Raw genomic sequence first — 18,546 nt, 5'->3', positions numbered from 1 at the left:
AATGGGCTGATGCCACCTTATTTAGCTGACCTCCAGCATCATCATATCCCGGTTAAGAGCACAGAGATCAACCAACCAGATGCTCTTGGATGTTCCGAGATCTAGGCATAAAAATAGAAGTGGTTGAGCTTTCACAGTGGCTGCTCCTAATCTCTGGATCAGTATGCCTTTACATGTAAGAACTGCTGTTGAAGACCCACCTTATGGCACTGGCATCTGATTCAAATAGATCTTGACACCCAGATTTCATCTCTCATTGTGTTGTAACTTTTATTCAGATTTGTTTTGTCGCCAGGACTCTAACTGTTGTGAGTGCTTCATACATAAATTAGAATTTGACCTTGACATTGCTTAGCTATTGCCACAGACTGAGTAGTACTTTGGAACATCCATCTAAATGAGCAAAGTTGGCGTTGTGCTGCTTTTAGTGTATTCTGTCATTAAACAAAAAAAGTTTCATTTTATTGGGCACAAAATGGGGAAAAAAATAAAGTTAATTCATAAAGTTAGCAAATGTGCTGCTTTTAGTGTATTCTGTCATTAAACAAAAAAGTTTCATTTTATTGGGCACAAAATGGGGAAAAAAATAAAGTTAATTCATAAAGTTAGCAAATAAATGTAATTAAGTCAGATGACATACTATCAAGTGTCAGAATCTGACAGTCTGTTGCAAAAATAATTCAACCTAGCTGTAATCAATTATGCAAATGAATACTTTCCTAAATACAGGGAGTATGAAATTACCATCTGGTGCAGTGAGAGTAGAGTCCTCATCTCACTCCATTCCTGATAATTGTAAGATTTTTTATTTATTTTATTTATTTTTTATTTTTTTGGTGGCAGGTGGCCAAAGACTCTGGCTAGCATTCTGGCCTTCCTGCCCTGTGCTCCCGCCACCTTTGGCTCTGCCCCTCACCCCTCCGGCAGCTCTTCTCACCCCTCCAGTCAAAGGGAGAAGAAGGCGTGGCGGCGTTGCGACCGGGCTGGACGCTGGGCTGAAGAGGACTACACTCAGTGCCCGTACGCCAGCGAACTAACCCGTGTGCTGCATGAGCTCACCCAGGTATCATGAGGAACTTGTGCTCAGAGCTGCTGACAAACCGTATGGATTCATTCACAGACTCCAAGCAGATTGTCTTCTTCATTGTCAATAATTCTAATCTAATTTAACAAGTTTATTATGATGTTGACTTTTACATATTTACCAACTGACACTAATCCAACAGCCAGATTTAATATCTTCACATTCCTAGAAAACAGAAACCCCTCCATTGATTCCACTGTTGCCTGCAGGTATTTCCAGATCTGTGCATGTAAGCCTTTATATACCTAACCCAAACTGACTGACAACGACCTGTTTCATTCTACAGTACACATGGGACTACTGTACCACATTAAAGTAATGAGACTCACAAAACTACATGGATGACATGAAACAGCATTACAGCATTCCTTTTATTAGCTGTTTGATTTCATGTCTCTGTTGAATTGTGCTGATGACTGTGTCATCATCCTCTTTGAATGTCATTACCATATATTGCTTTTTGTTTCAGATCCCTATAAATGCCACCAACGCTCAGCCTTTAGGCCAGCAGTTAGTGGCCTTCACCAGCAGAGCAGCACACTTCACTGATGTCATGGATGTCATCTTTGTGACTCACCTGGTGGAGAGACTGACCAGGCTGGTGGAGAAACATAAAGATGTAAGAGGAAACGCAGAGCTGCATCACAACCAGTTTAGTTAGTATTAGTGGTGGGACACAATTCAAAAAAATATGTAATTAATTAGAGGCTTTGTAATTATTAATTGTGATTAATTGCAAATAGACATATAAGTGAATTAAAGCAACAAAAATGTTTGTTTCATTCATACTTATCTGTGTATTTTTCATGTGTCCGTGACATTCACGGATTTCTGCAAACTCAAAGTTCAATTACAGCTATTATATTCAACATTTTAAGACTTTTTGTAAACTCAAGCACACTTTCAGTGTCTTCAAAAGTGGTCTATTATGGGATGGCTACACCCAGGACTGTCGTAGCTAACGTTAGCTCTGGTGCTAATAGCAACATGCTTTGCATTGAGGTGATACCGTTGGCATGAAGTGCTGCGTTGATAAGAAAACTATTTGTTGCACAATTTGCACTAAAGCACGCTTTTATCCAAGCTGCCATTGGGAAGATTTTTAAAAGAATATTTTCCACCCAACAAGCCAAGCAATGCAGTTTCGTCTTCCATCACTGTTCACCAGACTTCCTTGTGTATTGACATCACTCAGTGCGTCCTGTGTTTCTTCTTCGCGGCTGGAAAACAGACTTTAGGTTCTTTACCGCCACCTTCTATGCTGGAGTGTGCATCAGTGTTACCACTGTGTCAGAAATTAAGAAGCTAAGAAATAAATGTGTTTTTTACATGTTATTTTGTTTTGCGTGAAAGTCCCAGCACTTGTTCATATGTAATTAAAGACTTAAGGAGCCCATATTCAGCTTGTTGGGTGTTTTAGGGGTGGCTTGTTGTGGCTTTTTTCTGTATCTAAAAGGTTTGCAAAAGTCCACACCAAAAGAGAATACTCTGTCCAACAGAAAACACAGTACCTTACCTGCCTGTAGCACCTTGTTTTTAGTCCAGGCTTTTCTTTGGTGTCGATGTCACATTGTAGCACATCTACACACTGGCTAATTTTACACACCCTCAAAAAAAAAGAAAGAGCAGCTCCCTCATGGTCCACCAAAAACTTCTCAAAAAGCTGCTTCTCGCTGTCATTCAGGGTTTCAATCCTTCAATCGATTCCAGACAGCTTAACTTTTCACCTCATGCGATTTCCTCTTGCCCATGGCGACACTGGACCTGCATGGCAATTATGGTTGTGAAGATGCATCCCTTTCTGGACAAGCCTTGTTTTTACCCCAAATGAACTTCTGTGGCCAGAGGCAGTTGGATGGTTTTACGTCACACTGAAGGTCAGGTTTTGTGAGGGGAAGGGTGTTAAGCTTAATCAGTGAAAATAATCAATATTAGCTCTCAGTTGTGCAATCACTCATCATAGGTCACTCGGGAGGAGATATTACTAGGAGATACTTTGGGTTTTATCATTCCTAAGACAATGCTGATGAGACCACCCTCATTCATCCAATAAAGAACAGTCAAATGAAGCAACAATGAAAAGTACAGTAAGTAAATAGCGAACTGCCATCCCAAGGAAGCAATTATGCCCCATTGGAGCTGCTAATCTAAATTAAATCTCCCTATAATGAATGGAGCCACCATTGCATCCCTCACAGTTCTGACTGGAGATTATAAATGCGCCTGTTGTTGTGGATATGATTGATGTGCATGATGAGTCTGCTTCTTTGTGTGTGTATGCTTTCTACATAGAGTCTGTGTAATTGTGTGCATGCATTCATTTGCATACATGTCTGCATGTGTTTCCTCAGCTGGGGGACTATATATCAGACATAGCCAGTAACATGATGCTGGTTGAAGAGCATATCTTGTGGATGGCGCAGAATGAGGCCAGGGCATGCACTCGGATCGTCCAGTGCGTGGAGCGTATTGCCGACCTGGCGTTGACCGGAGACAATCAGGTCATTTCTAAGGTATGGCTGAACTACTAAACAGTACCACTCACACTGAAGACCAAACTCAATCGGGGCCAAGGTTGACTTTCTCATTGAATGTTCCATAACTTTACCTTTTTTCTTGAGGCTTCGATTAATGAGAAGTTAATTTGGCTCAGGCAGATGCAAGAGAAAAAGCAAGAGAAAGATAAATTGCTTCCTCTTTGTTTCCTTTTACTTGTGTCTATTTTTTCCTCGCTACTGTCACTGCTGATAAAAGCGCCTGCTAAATGAATAATACAAAAATGTCTACTCTCCCCTGTCTTCCACCATTATACAACTTTTATCTCTTTCTCCCCTACTCCTAAACCTTTGGGCACCCACCCTAGGTATCTGCTAACATAGCTCTGGAGGCCTTTGTCATCCGTCCGTCGAACTTCCTTGGTTTGTCCTGCACAGCGCTCCAGCGGCCGCCCTCATCTGCCACCTCGCCCCTCCTGTACAGCCATTCCTACGCTGACAAGGACACGAGCAGAGATCACGATGGCTTGGGGGAAACGCTGCTCAACTTCAAATGCCACACGATCAACAGCAGCGGCTCACCGGCCAGTCAGCTCAGCAAGGTAAGGCACAAGTTTATAAATGGTGTGAAACTTTCTAAAATGTGCCATTCCATGTATTTGCTCGACTCTGTTGGCAAATTCCGCTGAATCCAGCCTGAGGTCAGGAAGCAATGTTCTTTGAGTATTTCTCTTTCTCACTCCCAGCGGGTATTTTCTTTTTTTTTTTTTAAGAGGCCATTCACTTTAGTATTTTTTTGACATTCTGTTAAAATGCAGGGGTGAGAGAAGGAGGAGAGAAGATGTTCTAACAGGAGAGAGAAAGAAACAGAATATGAGAGGCGAAGTACAGCTTGTATAGTAGCTCGTGGGCACAATAAAATTAATTCTCCAACGCAACACAGTTCAAGCATGAGAGAAGGAACCCCACCTGCCCTTAAATCTGTTGTTGCTGATTTGTCCTGGCAGGCTGACACCTTGTTTGGGTTTGTTATAGATCAGCTGGTGATAGGTGTGGTTGCATTGGGGCAGGGCCTGAAAATAAGGTGGTGATTTGGTAGTCAGTGAGTGCCGACCACTCCCCAATGATGGATAAGATGGCCTTGTGTAGCTGTCGCTTTATATCAGCTAAAGCCCCAGAATGGCTCCAGTTGTAGCTGTCCCAAATGACAAATGGATGAGGGGCACTCTGCGTCTGCAAACAGCAGCCAAAACACTTAACTCCCCTGGCATCGAAGTGGCATAGTTCTGCAGCATTTGAACAGTTTGCGCCCTGTAGCTATTCAGTCCACATATGAATTCATGAGTGTACATGCGGGTGAACACACTGTCTGTGCATATTAGCGTGTGTCAGCAGGAGAGGGTGCATGTGTATGTGTTTGTCTTTCAGTCTGCATGATTATTCCACTTCCCTTATCTTCTTCTCTGGTCAGACAGTGTCGGGTCTCTCTGGTTTTGTCAGCAATTACAGCACTTACTTGTAGCTCCAGGCTGTGTGTAGTTTGCATATATGTATATAAATGTACAGTCTTGTGCAGAAGTGTTGGGCACTAAAAGTAAAGTGAGGGTGAGGGAGCAGTTTTATTTATCAAATTAACTTAATGCAAGACTGAGATCAGACCTCTGTGGGGACCAGGCCATCTGTTGCAGGACTCCATGTTCTTCTTATGACTAAAGATGTTTGGGTTTTTTTAGGACTCTGGCTGAATGCCAGGGTTTGTTGTCCGGGTCTATAATAAATTTGTGATGCCTCCCTGATGGTGTTGCTTGATAAATAAAATTCTTCAAATACAATTTTTTCACAGCACTCTGTGTATTTTTGGAGGCTGAGCAAAATTAACAAGCTCAGTATCATAGAACGGGCACTACTACAGTTCACGGGGTGACACGTTTTTGCAAAATCATCCTTTGGTGATTTCCACATGGACTGACTGAAATTAAATAGCAAATGTAGAGTAACTGTTTATTGGGCAACACTTCCAACTTTGACAGGTTTTCTTACACACTCAATTAGAAGCCAAACTAAGATGTAATTTGTTGATCAGGCAGTCCCAGAAACTGTGTGACCTTGAGCAGTATATGATACTTAAGCATGAAACTTCTAATACAGTCAATTTGGCTGTTAGCTAACCGTACATATAGAGGATGTGTAACGTGTGTCAGGTGTTTAAGCTTCTGTCACTGCGTTATCACACCGAGAGATGTTTAACGCAGCCAAGACACAGTTCATGATTAAAACAGTAAACTGCAAGTTTTCCTCCTCATGTTTATATGTTTTTTTTTTTTTTTTTGTGGAAGTTATGAAATGTGAGTCACGATTAAAAAAAGTTTGTTTCTACAAATCTGATGTTTTTGTCAAATCCAGCAACTTCACCATGTTGCTTAGCCTTCAAGTAGTATGATTTGTGTTACGCAGCCTGGGTAACCTCCAGGAAAAGATCTTTCAGACACCCTTAAAATTTTACACAATCTCAAATATTATCATGCAACATTTGTGGAAAAATCTTTGTGTTTCAAAAGGTGTGGCTGCATTAGACGGACACAAACAAATACAAATTGTATTTTTTGGTTTATTGTTTACAAGAAAAACTGACAGAAATAAATTCTTGACAGCTTCAATATGACAGTTGTCAACGTTGTCGGTATCAAGTTAAAGAAATAACAGAATGTGTTTGAAACCGAACAAAAATAAATAAACCATCACACCATCAAGTTAATATTTAGTAGTCCTGCCATTGGCACGCATTAGAACTCTAATCCTGGCTGCCATGTTCCCCACCAGCCTTTCTCACTGTTGTCCCATTCTTCTTGAATTACTGCTTTTAATTCTTCTACATTCTTTGGTTTATGATTAGAAACAGACCTTTTGATAATTCACCATAGATTTTCAATGGGGCTCATGTTCGGGGATTGAGCTGGCCACTTTAAGACCTGGATACTGTCATAGCCCTGGAGGTGTGACATGAGGGAGGGGGAAACAATATTCTCATGAGAACCTCTGAGCAAGACACTTAACCCATCCATTACATATACATCACTATGGTCACGGGGGAGCTGGAGCCTATTCCAACTGACTTGAGGCGAAGACAGGGGATACCTTTGACAGATTGCCAGTCTGTCACAGGGCTACATATACAGACAAACAACCACTCTCACTTTCACACCTACAGGCAATTTAGAAAAATCAATTAACCTCAGCATATTTTTAGACTGTGGGAGGAAGCCGGAGTACCCGGAGAAAACCCAAGCTTGCACAAGGAGAACATGCAAACTCCATGCAGAAAGATCGCAGGAAAGCCGGGAAGCTAACCACGGATCTTCTAACTGCAAGGCGAAGGTGCGAACCACAACACCACTGTGCAGGCCCAATTTGACCCCATTCAATGTTTATCATTCAAAAAATACTTTTTTTTTTTTTTTTTGGCTTCATATTTCATGAGTAGTTTATGCAAAATAAGGGAGAACAAACATATAAAAGCTTGCACGGCGGCCTTATATCCAAATCCTTCTTCATTCTGCTCTGTTTATTGCAATCTGCACACTCTCACTTGAAAAAAGTGGGACATGGTTCAGGTCAGTGAAGTTTTGACAGTGAACGTGACATAGAGGAGACTGAGACGTAGAATTGTGTTGAGGAGGACCCTGTTTTTAAGGCATTCTCATCTGATGAGAGTGTCGATCCTCCTGTTGCCTCTCAACCACCAGCAGACATGATCTCTTCCAAAAATGCAACGATAATATGGTCCCTTTTCCTACTTCAACAGCAGGGTAGACTTAGCGCTACAAATATTAAGATGGTTCCAGGCCCCACCAGATATGCAATCAGCCATGTTGAAGACATCAAGTCATTATTAGAGCTCTTCATTACACGATCGATTGAAAATATTGCACTTGGGATGACAAATTTAGAGCGGAAACGTGTGTATGTGGACAGTTGGAAAAACTTGGATGTCGTTGACTTGGAAGCCTACATTGGCTTGCTCATTTTGGCAGGAGTTTGCAAATCGAAAGGTGAAGCGACAGCAAGCCATTGAAACGCTGAGACTGGAAGGGCAATATTTCCAGCCAGCAAGTCTTTGAAGACATTCCAAGTTGTGTCCCATGTCATTCAAGATGCATTAACTCTAAAACTGGAAGTCTGACCTGATGGTGGCACTACAGGAAAGGTCATATCACCAAAACCAATAAGGTTCATACTCTTGTAGCCATTAATGTTGTCAGTAAATTTGAGAAGATTTGTTTGAAATCTTTTCAATATACATTATTTCTCATTTTAAAGTTTGGCCAGATGGTGACGCTATAGTGTCGGTCAACCTATCAATGAGTTCCCCTGTCCTCTCGCGCAACCATCATTCCAAACTTTAAAATTGTTGACCAAGTTTTTGCTTGTTGGCAAGGGACTTTGCTTGTTGAATTTATCAAGGGGGTTATTTATGTATTCAGCAAAGTGTCTGACACAAAAACTTGGTCAGCAATTTAAATCATTTTCTGGAGGTAGCTATCCCTGGGGTCATGCTGACCCCAAGGGTAAAATGTTTGTAATATAATCTAAAGATAATAGGAGGGTCAGTGTCTTTTTTTCAGGATTTGTTTAATATTTTGGCTGTGATTGTACTAAAAGAAATTGCTGTTAAAGACCTGACAGTGATTCTTATATCAGGTTAGAGGATTCGGTGTTGGTACTAATGTTCTGATAAACAGTGATATTTCAAATCTCAACTGTTCAGCTCTGAGGCTTAAAATTTCTCAATATTCTTCTTATTTATTTTATTGTATTGCTTATTTTTGCATGGACTGTGCACAATTAAAAGTAATTGCACTGCCTGGCAGCTAATTTATATCTGCCATCCCTGAACAGGTAGACAGAGAAACACCCACAGAGAAACACAATATGTAAAAGTCTATCAGTGTGAGATAACAAATGCAATCAGTGACTCAGTGAGTCTTATTTCCTCAGCCATTGTCACTCATAATTTCCAATGTACAAATCAGTCTGGCTGTCATTTAGCTAAATTGTAAATATGGACTGCAACAAACAAGAGCGATAGAATTTTTTTCCTGAGACCTCTTGCTAAAATCTTTATCTGCATGAAGTCAGTGTGGATCTTCAGATGCAGCAGTGCTACAAAGAAAAACAAACTACCAATTTAGATTGTTTGCTAAACAATGTAAAAATAATAGCAGTGGACCCGATTTTTTTTTTAAAAATTATCTGATTAATTACTAGCTTTGTAATTAATTAATTGTGATTATTCTCACTTTTGTCAAATAGCAATATTAGACACAATAAGTAAAGTTTTTCAAATCAAAAAGAATTGTGGTTCATAGATGAATCAAAGAATAGACATACACGTGTTTATAATGTAAAATTTATTTTCCAAAAATTTGAAATGGGACATATAGGGGAAAAAAGGTATTTTGATGATTTAAAGCTTGGATTTAGTTTTAGGGTTTTCCACCGTATGGCACATAAAGTAATCCTAAGTAGTTCAAGGACGTTCAGAAAGTTGAAAATCCATAGATTCATTCTGTTTTTATAGTTTCTGGGTCTAATAAATGGTTTAATGCTGATGGTTCTTTTTTCAGAATATAAGTTTTTGTTTATGTAATTTTTTTCATAAACAAAAAGTTTCTAATTAATTTCTAATGTCCTAATGTGCCAGAATTTGGGAAACTGAGGAAGGTGCGATTAAATGCATTATTTTTAATGCATTATTTAATCAAAATTAAAAGTCCTAGCCCTAAAAAAATGAATACAGTTAAAGCTGTTCTTGCAAGAAGCAACTCCACCCCCCCACCCCCCCACCCCACTCTATACAAAGAGAAAGTTAGTCAGGAAGGAATTGAAGGAGGTCATTGAGCAATGAGAAAATACACTACCAGTCAAAAGTTTGGACACACCCTCTCATTTAATGGTTTTTATTTATTTAGATTGTACATTGTAGATTGATGCTGAAGACATCCAAACTATGAAAGAATACATATGGAATTACGTTACAAGCAAAAAGTGTTAATCTTCAGTATTAATCTACAATGTGTAAATTGATACAAATAAATATAAAGCATGAGTGAGAATGTGTCTTAGGATCTAGAAATTGTGAGTGATTGAAAAGTTGTAATTGCAACAGTTTTATACAATAGATGAAATTTTCTTGGTTCTTTCTTTATTGCATTGGTGATAGTAGCTAGATCATAGAAAATGTAGAGAGGGCAAGAGGAAGCACAGAGAGCAACAAGGGTTGCACTCTTTCTTCACTCTTTATTGATTCAGTGAGGATGTGCTTGCGTCTCCAGAAGAGTGTCATAATGTTAAAAACCATATCATTATCCGCATGGAGTCCTGCTTGAATTTCATTGGCTTCTGCTTTACTGTGCCGAGTGAACTTCTCACAAGTTGACTTATTTTTACTTGAAGAAATACCACTTTAGTTCTGCTAACCTATCAGACCTGCCTTGATGCTGTCTGCAGTTTTTTTTGTCTCTTAATGTGAAGTAACACAAATGCTTGTCTGTGTGGCAAGACGGATCATGACCTGTAGTAGAGGTGTTCCATTATATTACACAAATGATGAAAAAGAGCAGTATCCAGAATGAATCGCCAGCATGAAGCTGTGCTGTGATCTATATGTTACAGTCTTAAGAATGTGTTGGAAATTATTACTGTCTAGTTGGTACAGAGAAATCATTATAATATTAAGGCTGCAGAGCATGAGAAGCTAAAGATGCACTGTGTTTACATTCAGTTAATTTTGGCGTAAGTAGACACCCTGGTGAAGAGCACATAAATGAAGTACCCAATTCAAAGCAATAGGGAGGGAAGTGCTTGCAGGTGGAGAGAAGGTTTCATTTTCAGTCGCACACAAAAGATGCATTGCTTGAATCTTGCAACAGTACTAAAACAGCACCTTGCATATAAATGTATAAAATGAAGGTGAGGATATTTCAAAGAAAAGGAGAACACACAAACTCCATGCAGAAAGATCCCAGGAAGGCCGAGACGCAAACTCTGCTTTTGCAGAGATTATAGCAAATGTGCAGCTGTTAATTTTCATTTTGGTATTTTATTCAGGAGGTGTAGTCCGTTTTTGGTGGCAGTCAAATTTCTTTGGGCGATTTTTGGTGGAGGAAAAAGCTCTGGAAAGGTCAATGTTTGGGTGTGAGATGTAGACGTGTGATGCTATTTCCATCTTACTGAACATGCAGAATAAATACAATTTATCCTAACTGGGCGATTCACTCTCACACCTATGAGATGCCTGGTTTCCACAGCTCCTGCCCCTCTTGAACACTTGTGGGCTGAGGAGCAGCACCCTGCTCGAGAGCACTTTGGTGGTAATTGTAGAGGGAGACAAAAGTGACTTCATCGGCCTATAACAGGACTCTATTTGAGCTATCAACACCCTTTGACGAGCCTGCAACAGTGTCTTTCCGTTTCTTCCCCTCTTTCTGCAGCTTCCATGAGACATGTAGGAAAGACTGGACCAATTACTGATAATCTGGAACAGTCTCATAAGCCCAGTGCTTTAGCACACGCTTAAGAAACCAGTGTCACACAAATGCAACACACACCGCCGGAGCCCCAGTTTAGTTTTGTTTGAGGAAATTATTTAGCTGTTAATGTTTGCTTTTAAGGCATCCACATTTATTTCTCTACACCACTAAATGCAAAAATGGCTTTCACTTTGGTTAGATTTGTGATTCCTTGATTTTATTTATTTTTATTTTTTATTGCTTTGAACCACTGGGCAGGAGATGAATACATTTGTTTTATTCTCTTCAGTTTTGCTGTGCCCCTGACATAACCTGAAATTTGTCACTGCTCTTATAGGACTTAAACAAAGTAGCACTGCAGGCCACTCATTCAGTTCTTTATCCACGTATCGTTTAATATATGAAATCTGTTCAAGATTGAGATTGCAGCAGTCTTTGCAGCTGTATGTAGAGGGCATTTCAATCAGGAAAAACACATTGAAATAGAGACTTAAAGGGGCACCGAGGAAGATTTTAGCGGAAATGTAGCGTTGCCTACATTTCCCGTGAGCCTCGGTGCACACTGTTGCAAACCGTCATAAACGAGCGAGTGAGCCTCAGGAAAGCCGGCGGAGTTGAAATCATTTTTGAACAATGACGTGTGTAAATGACTCTGCGGTCTAATGTTGTAAAACCGAGTTGTCAAAGCTGCTCCGAGCTACGGAGTTAACCGAACGTGAACTCGGAGTTAACCGAACGTGAACTCGGAGCTAACGTTCGGTAGCTCCGAGCTAACGTTACATTAGCCAATACCCACACAGTGTTTTTGCCACAAAGTTAGTCAACTAAACCAGTCACAGTCAAATGAATCCCATAGTCTACTAACCACACATCGCAAGCAACACACACAAAAGACAAAAGAATTGTATCAAACTTACAAAGGGCTAATGTTACGTACCTGTATAGGAGTAGCACAGCCAGCTCGGCATCTGTTTTGATTCCTTTTTGCTCCCGGAATTCTCTCCACCTCTGCATTGCCTGTCCAAGATGAACTTTTCTTTTGCTTCGTTGTCGATCTGACAACCTTTTTGCTTGCAGACTTTGCTCCGTTCGCTTCCTTTTGCGCTCCATGTGTGCCGTCTTCTCAACCAACTCTCCGCTCTGCTACTGCTAAAAACAACTAGCTCCGCTCTGCTACGCTCCGTCAGCGCACGCGCACCGTATTTGCTGTAAATCGCTCCGTCTCTCACAGGAAATTCTGGACGAGTCAACAAAAAATTAATAAAATACAAATATTTACAAAACCAAAATGATTCATGACTCGGAAATGGGGGCATTAATAAGTGTAAATAACGAAGATTCATCCACATTAATATGAGACTTTGTTACGAGCATAAAAATCTTCCTCGGTGCCCCTTTAAATAGTTATTCAATATATATATATATATATATATATATATTTTTAGACATGGGCACACAAATGGAAAAGCTGAGAACAGATCAGTTAAAATCACACAGGAATACCACACTCAGTGCATTTCAGCTGTTTTTCCATCTCCCTACAGACACTAATGTCTAACTAAAGATGTGGGCGGATGAAAACTGTGCCACTGTTCCTGATTACCTCTGTGTGAGGACCTTGAGCAGCTGGTTCTGATGACAATAGAAAAAGAGTGGGTTTGGGTGCACTGGAAAACTGTTAAATCTGATTGGATGAACTGAGTCAGTCAGCTGGTTGTGCTGGAAATAAAAGAGAGAGTGAGCACGAATAGTCTTTCTGACCAAACCTGTCTCCAAAAATCATGGTGCTATACAACTAAACTGCATTACACTTTGATGAAATCATATTTTCTGCTTATCATGTATCAAACACTTGCCAAATCGGCATATTTTTTTGTGTTTTTCTTATTTTACTGTTGCTCCTAAAATGGAGACGTTTCCAGCGTGTTGCAGAAGGATGCTATTTGAACCCAAGTCGTGCTGTTTTCCTAAATCTCACCATGTACTTCTGGTGCTTAAACTTAACAAAACCTTCAACAAGCAGATATCATTGTGGCAGTGTCGACCAAGGTGTGGTATTTTCCTAAATCTATCCACATAGTTTTGTTGTCTAAACCTAACAACAAGCAAGTAAAAATTGAACTTAAGTCCAAAAACAGTGGTCAGACATGAGACGCAAGCCACAGTCTCTTTGGTGAAAGTCCTGTTGCTGACTCGTGCCTTCATCCTCCTGCATTCTTTATGTAGATTTTGTGGCTCTTTCAGACTGGAAATCTTACCTACTATGCCACAGTCTTGCCTGTCAGTAAGAAAATGTTTTTTTTTCCTAAAATGAGAATTCAGTTTAGTTGTAAAGGAACCTATTTTTTAGGAGGCAGATTTGGACTTCTCAGCGTCATGTCGACACAAGGCACCTGTGTTTATCCAATGAACAGAGCAGAAATCAATAATCATTTTTAATACAAATGTCAAGCGTTTTCTACTTCAAGCTTTCGCAGACAACAGTTAAATACGGTGTTAGATGAAGCCTTCTTGATTTATTGTCTTAGTACATTAATGTGACCACCAGTATTTTCTTACAGGATATAACTGATATCAGAATTTTAATTGTATTAGGGAAATGCTAATACTTCAGTTAACACTGTCTTTGACTAAACATATCAATAGTCCCTTCAATCAACCTTTAATGACTTATTGAACTCTACTTTCTATGTATAGGGTTCAGCTTCCTTGTACTGTTTTATAAACCACAAAGATGAGCACAAATACTGTTTATTCTTTGTGTGTAGCCACACCCAACACTCTGAAAGTATCCTGTGGTACAAGACGTTAGGAGCAGTTTACAAGCACTCAGAAGGTCAGGTAGAAATCAAAAACTTGACTTTCAGAATACACAAAGTTATAGTCAGTGAAGCAAATGCCAGAGGTGCTGAGCAGGAAAAAAGACAAAACCAGGAACAGGGGGGGGAAAAAAATCCAAGAGTAAGAGAGATTTACTAAGGAGCAGGTAAAATGAATAAACCAGGAACAGGCAAAATGCCTTCTACCAGAGAACTGCTGAGAACAGTACTGGCTAGAGAGCTTGATTACAGGAGTACAAAGATGATCTGGCAAGGGACAGGTAAAGGGCTGAAGGTGCATGTACTGAGGGGACAGACTGGATAATGGGACTCAAAACTAAAATCAGCACTGACAAATTAGGTCAGTGACACATAATGGATTAATAAAAACAAAACCCCCCACAGCGTCCAGGTGAGATGTCACAGCAGCAGGTCCTTGTGAGTTAGATAGTTCTAACTCATCCTAGAACACAAGTTCATGGTTTGTCCCTACTTAAACTGCTCACTTGGAGTGTCCACATCAGCCTTACGAATGTGAAGATGCTCCTACCCAGCCCCCTGACAATAAAAATTAGCCAGTGATTCTCCATCCGCCAAAGACAGACTCTAAGACTGTTAGCTTGCTGGCTAATGCATCCTAAATTTAACATGTGCTGTTCTTATATAATGACCAGCATTATTCACTTTGTCAGTGAGCCATCATAGCATGTGTGAAGTATGGGCATCTCAACTCACTTTCACTACATGACACAGCTCTGATATTTTTTACGATGTATAAACAAAATAAAACTGCATCGATTCTTTTTCGTCGGAACACATAAAATGCGACATCAAATCAGACACTGCGGCTTTAGGCCCTACATAATCCTACATTTAATTATCAAAGCATCAAGGGTAAGTGTTGCCATGACAATAAGTAAAGGGCTCATCATTCAGCTGAGACAAATCTCCTAATTTTGGGTCTTGCTTCAGGCTCTGTAAGTCAGTGTTAAGTTGGTGGATGAAAGGAAAAGGAAAAGCGAAATATACCAAGTAGCGCTTAAAAATACGCATCTGATTAAATCCAAAACCACCATGTGTTTGAATGAAGCACAAATCCAGACGTAGCAGCAGTTTTCAGATGTGACATGTCAGCTGGGTTCAAAGGATTTAAAAATGGTACGAGCCGCTGTTCTGAGCCGAGAGTGAAGGCTTGTTGTGTGAAAGCAACCATATTTTCTTCCACCAGGAAGGTGACGCGCTTGGTCAGAGTGTGAACTTTGCATGAGATAAATTCATTTGGTATATCAGGAGCGCACATAATGCATAACACTCGCAAACACTCCGCTGTGACTCATCAGTCAGCCTGTCCAACACTGCTCAGTTTAACAGCACACTGAAGGCTGCACCAGACACACAGCACCACAGCTTGTTACCGCGCTAATGAGATGCTGTAAAGACACAAACATGCTGCAAAAAATACTAGATGGACAGTTGTCATATATTCATTGATTCTCTTCTGTACCACCATGATTTAGATTGGGCAATAAAACAAGTATAAAGTTTGTTTTTTAGAGTTTTGTGAGCTCAGGTCTACTATTTTGTCCTGCTTGAGTCATATCCACTTTATAGTTAGCGTGAATAAATTCATTGTGCGCATCATTATCTTAGCTGTAAATGTGGACAGCTTGGTGTGTCGTCGAATGTGCACTGGAAAAAATGTCCCTCTCAAAACAAGAAAACAAAACTTATTTCAAGGAACTTTAACCTTGAAACAAGTGAAAAAATCTGCCTATAGAAAAAGTGAAAATGGCTTGGTAAGATTTCTTGAAAAAAGATATGCTATTTAGAATATTGAATTCTTAAAATTAGCTGGGGAAACTTATTTTAAGCTGTATTTTACAAGGATTATCAAGCTTAGGTGTCTAAACATAAGCTAGATGTGCTTAAAAATAGCATTTTTTCACTCAAAAATAGATTTTCGCTTTCATGTAACCTCCTAATTTGAGATATCTTAACCCTCCTGTTGTCTTCATTTATGGGCACCAAAATATACTGTTTCCTTGTCCGAATTTATTTATTTCTTTTAAATTCTGCAAAAAAATTCCCCAAATTTCTGAAAATCCCAATATTCCTTAAAAGTAAAAAAAAAAAAAGTCCCCCAAATATGGCAAGAAAATTCTTGTAAATATTTTTAAAAAATGAGTAAAAATCTTCCAAAAAATCCTGAAAATATCTAAAGTGATTCCATATTTATCAGTAAAACTTCTAATATTTTCTTTAATTAAAATCCAGCGAAATTCGTTGGATTTTGGTTGATTTTTTTTTTTTGTGTGAATGTTCTTAATAAACATTTTCAACAATTCATTTTTTCCACCAAAAATATTCAAAAATGTTGAAAATATGGACATCAGAAGTTTTCACTGTAAAGATCTATTTTTTTCCCCACATTTTCAAACTTTAAATCGGGTCAATCTGACCTGCAGGACGACACAAGGGTTAAACTTATTTTGAGTTTTCTTGTGAAATTCAACTCAAAGCAAGATAATTTCGACATTGTTTGACTTAAGATTTTTAGATGCATTGTATTAAAACAAGTCCCTCCATTGTGCTGAAATGTCACTTTTTAGGTGAATTTGTCTTAAATCAAGTGGGATGAGATATTTTTACGAAAAATAAGACAAACAGACTAGGTAAGATTTGGAGTTTTTGCAGTGTGGACTTTCAGCCAGCCATAGGATAAATGTCCATGAAATCTGGTACATGCATATATCAATGGTTCTGATGAATCTTAATGATACAGGTGATGCTATAGTCTGCATGAATACATTAAGTTTAAAATAATTACAGTGCCAACATCAAATTATCTTATATCCTTTCTGAATTCTCTAAAAGGCCATAAAATAAAATTAGAACTAATTAATAGCCTGTTTGTGGGAGTGTGTACGTTGTGCAGGCATACTAGTTAATTGTCAAATAGATAATTTTCTGAAAGTATATGCTATTAATTATATGATATGGTATGATATGATAAATCTGTACATATGTGAAATGACTGACCTAAACATCTTTGCTGACCTTCAGGGGCTTTTCGAACAGCAGACTGGTACCTGCTGCTTATTAACAGAAACGGTGACACACAGCTTTTAAAGAAAGGCCTTTAAATGTGATTAATAGGCTAGTTCCTGAAAACCTGCACTTTCCCATAAACTCTCTTTCTTTCCCAGACTGTTCCTTCCATCCTCATGTAACTGACTGACTGGCTGAGTGATCTGTGCTCTCTCTCAGTCTGGCAGAAGCTTAGCACCGTTTAGAGCCATTTTGTGTCCAACTGGACTTAGACACACACCATATGGCCCTGCTGTGCCAACACCTTGCCAAAAAGTAGCATAATAAAACACAACCTTACTATATCAGTGCCTTATATAATGCACTCTGTGCAAAACTGTTACCTCCTGATTGTTTTTTTATTTATCCATTTATTTTGTATTCACACATGCATTCAGGATCTAGATCATTACAGTAGAAAGTTAAGAAAGATGGAACAAAATTCTACCTTTTATTCTTCCTAGATTTAACATTGAATAGTATATACTGTGCTTGCGCTAGCCATTCGCCACTTCTCCATAGGCGAAGCCTTCCTCAGGATGGCGAAGCCATTTTTAGCATGTTTAGCCACGGTGGCGAAGCTAATTTTGCCTAATAAATGTGAAAAATGGGTTAACTTACAACTTTTTCGTAATTTGTCGAGTGATAATCAAAGAAAATAACAAACCGCGTCTCCTTTACCGAAGAGCGCTACCGAGTATAACCGGAATGACCCGAATGCTTCCGATCATTAATAGATGCACACTGTCACGTGTCTCGTCTCAGCCAATCAGAAAAAAGGATTCGGACTAACCCCGGGAAGGCGTACAACAAGGAGGACAAGGAGAGGGCGATTGAAGACTCCTGAACCTGCACATATCTGGATACGAGGACGTGCCTTCAACCCCCCCCCCCCCCCCCCCCCCCCCAATTATTACTATTTTAGAGTGAATATAACTGCCACTAAAAGGAAAGTTACCCCGTCCACATGTGGTAGGCACGAGAAGCAAAAATGCCATTTGCTGAAAGGAACATGATGATGTCTAACCCCCCCCCCCCCCCCCCCCAGCACATACTGTGCATATTTCTTATTACTTAGAAATAAAAATAGTCCAGATGCAAATTGTGTGTGAGTAACTTTTTTAATTAAAATGTTGAAATAAACTGAAGCAATATTGAACATAATTTTTGGCCTCAAAATGCACCAGAATGCAGGAAAAGGACTCCATTTTTTCAAAATTTCGTGCGCCGCAGTACAGATACTGAAAGAAGTGTGGCTAAATGTGGCTAAAAAAAATTCTAGCACTTTAGCCACAGTGGCGAGAGACAAATTTTCCCTAGTGCAAGCACAGATATATTCTAATAATGCTGTATATATCGCTGTGTGTGTATATATATATATATATATATATATATATATATATATATATACATTCATATATACAGACTTAAAAGGTTAAAAAATGTTATTGTTTTGATTACTTTAGCATTAACTTAAATTCATTTTACATTCCTTGTGGTTCACGTGAACAGTTGGTGTTGTCCAGTCCACT

General features: G+C 39.3%; 1 protein-coding gene across 1 annotated transcript in view; it reads left to right on the top strand.

The window, feature by feature from the left end:
- Positions 1-18,546, top strand: part of LOC110967819 (adhesion G protein-coupled receptor A3) — a 228,203-nt gene that overhangs the window by 67,848 nt on the left and 141,809 nt on the right. Inside the window, 4 exon segments of the mRNA XM_022217540.2 lie at positions 844-1,063; positions 1,554-1,703; positions 3,436-3,597; positions 3,948-4,181. Coding sequence (XP_022073232.2) covers positions 844-1,063; positions 1,554-1,703; positions 3,436-3,597; positions 3,948-4,181 — 766 coding nt within the window.

Source organism: Acanthochromis polyacanthus, chromosome 15 (assembly GCF_021347895.1).
Source record: "Acanthochromis polyacanthus isolate Apoly-LR-REF ecotype Palm Island chromosome 15, KAUST_Apoly_ChrSc, whole genome shotgun sequence".
NCBI lineage: Eukaryota > Metazoa > Chordata > Actinopteri > Pomacentridae > Acanthochromis > Acanthochromis polyacanthus.
Note: the sequence above shows the minus strand (reverse complement) of the source record. Positions and strands in the feature narration are given on the sequence as shown.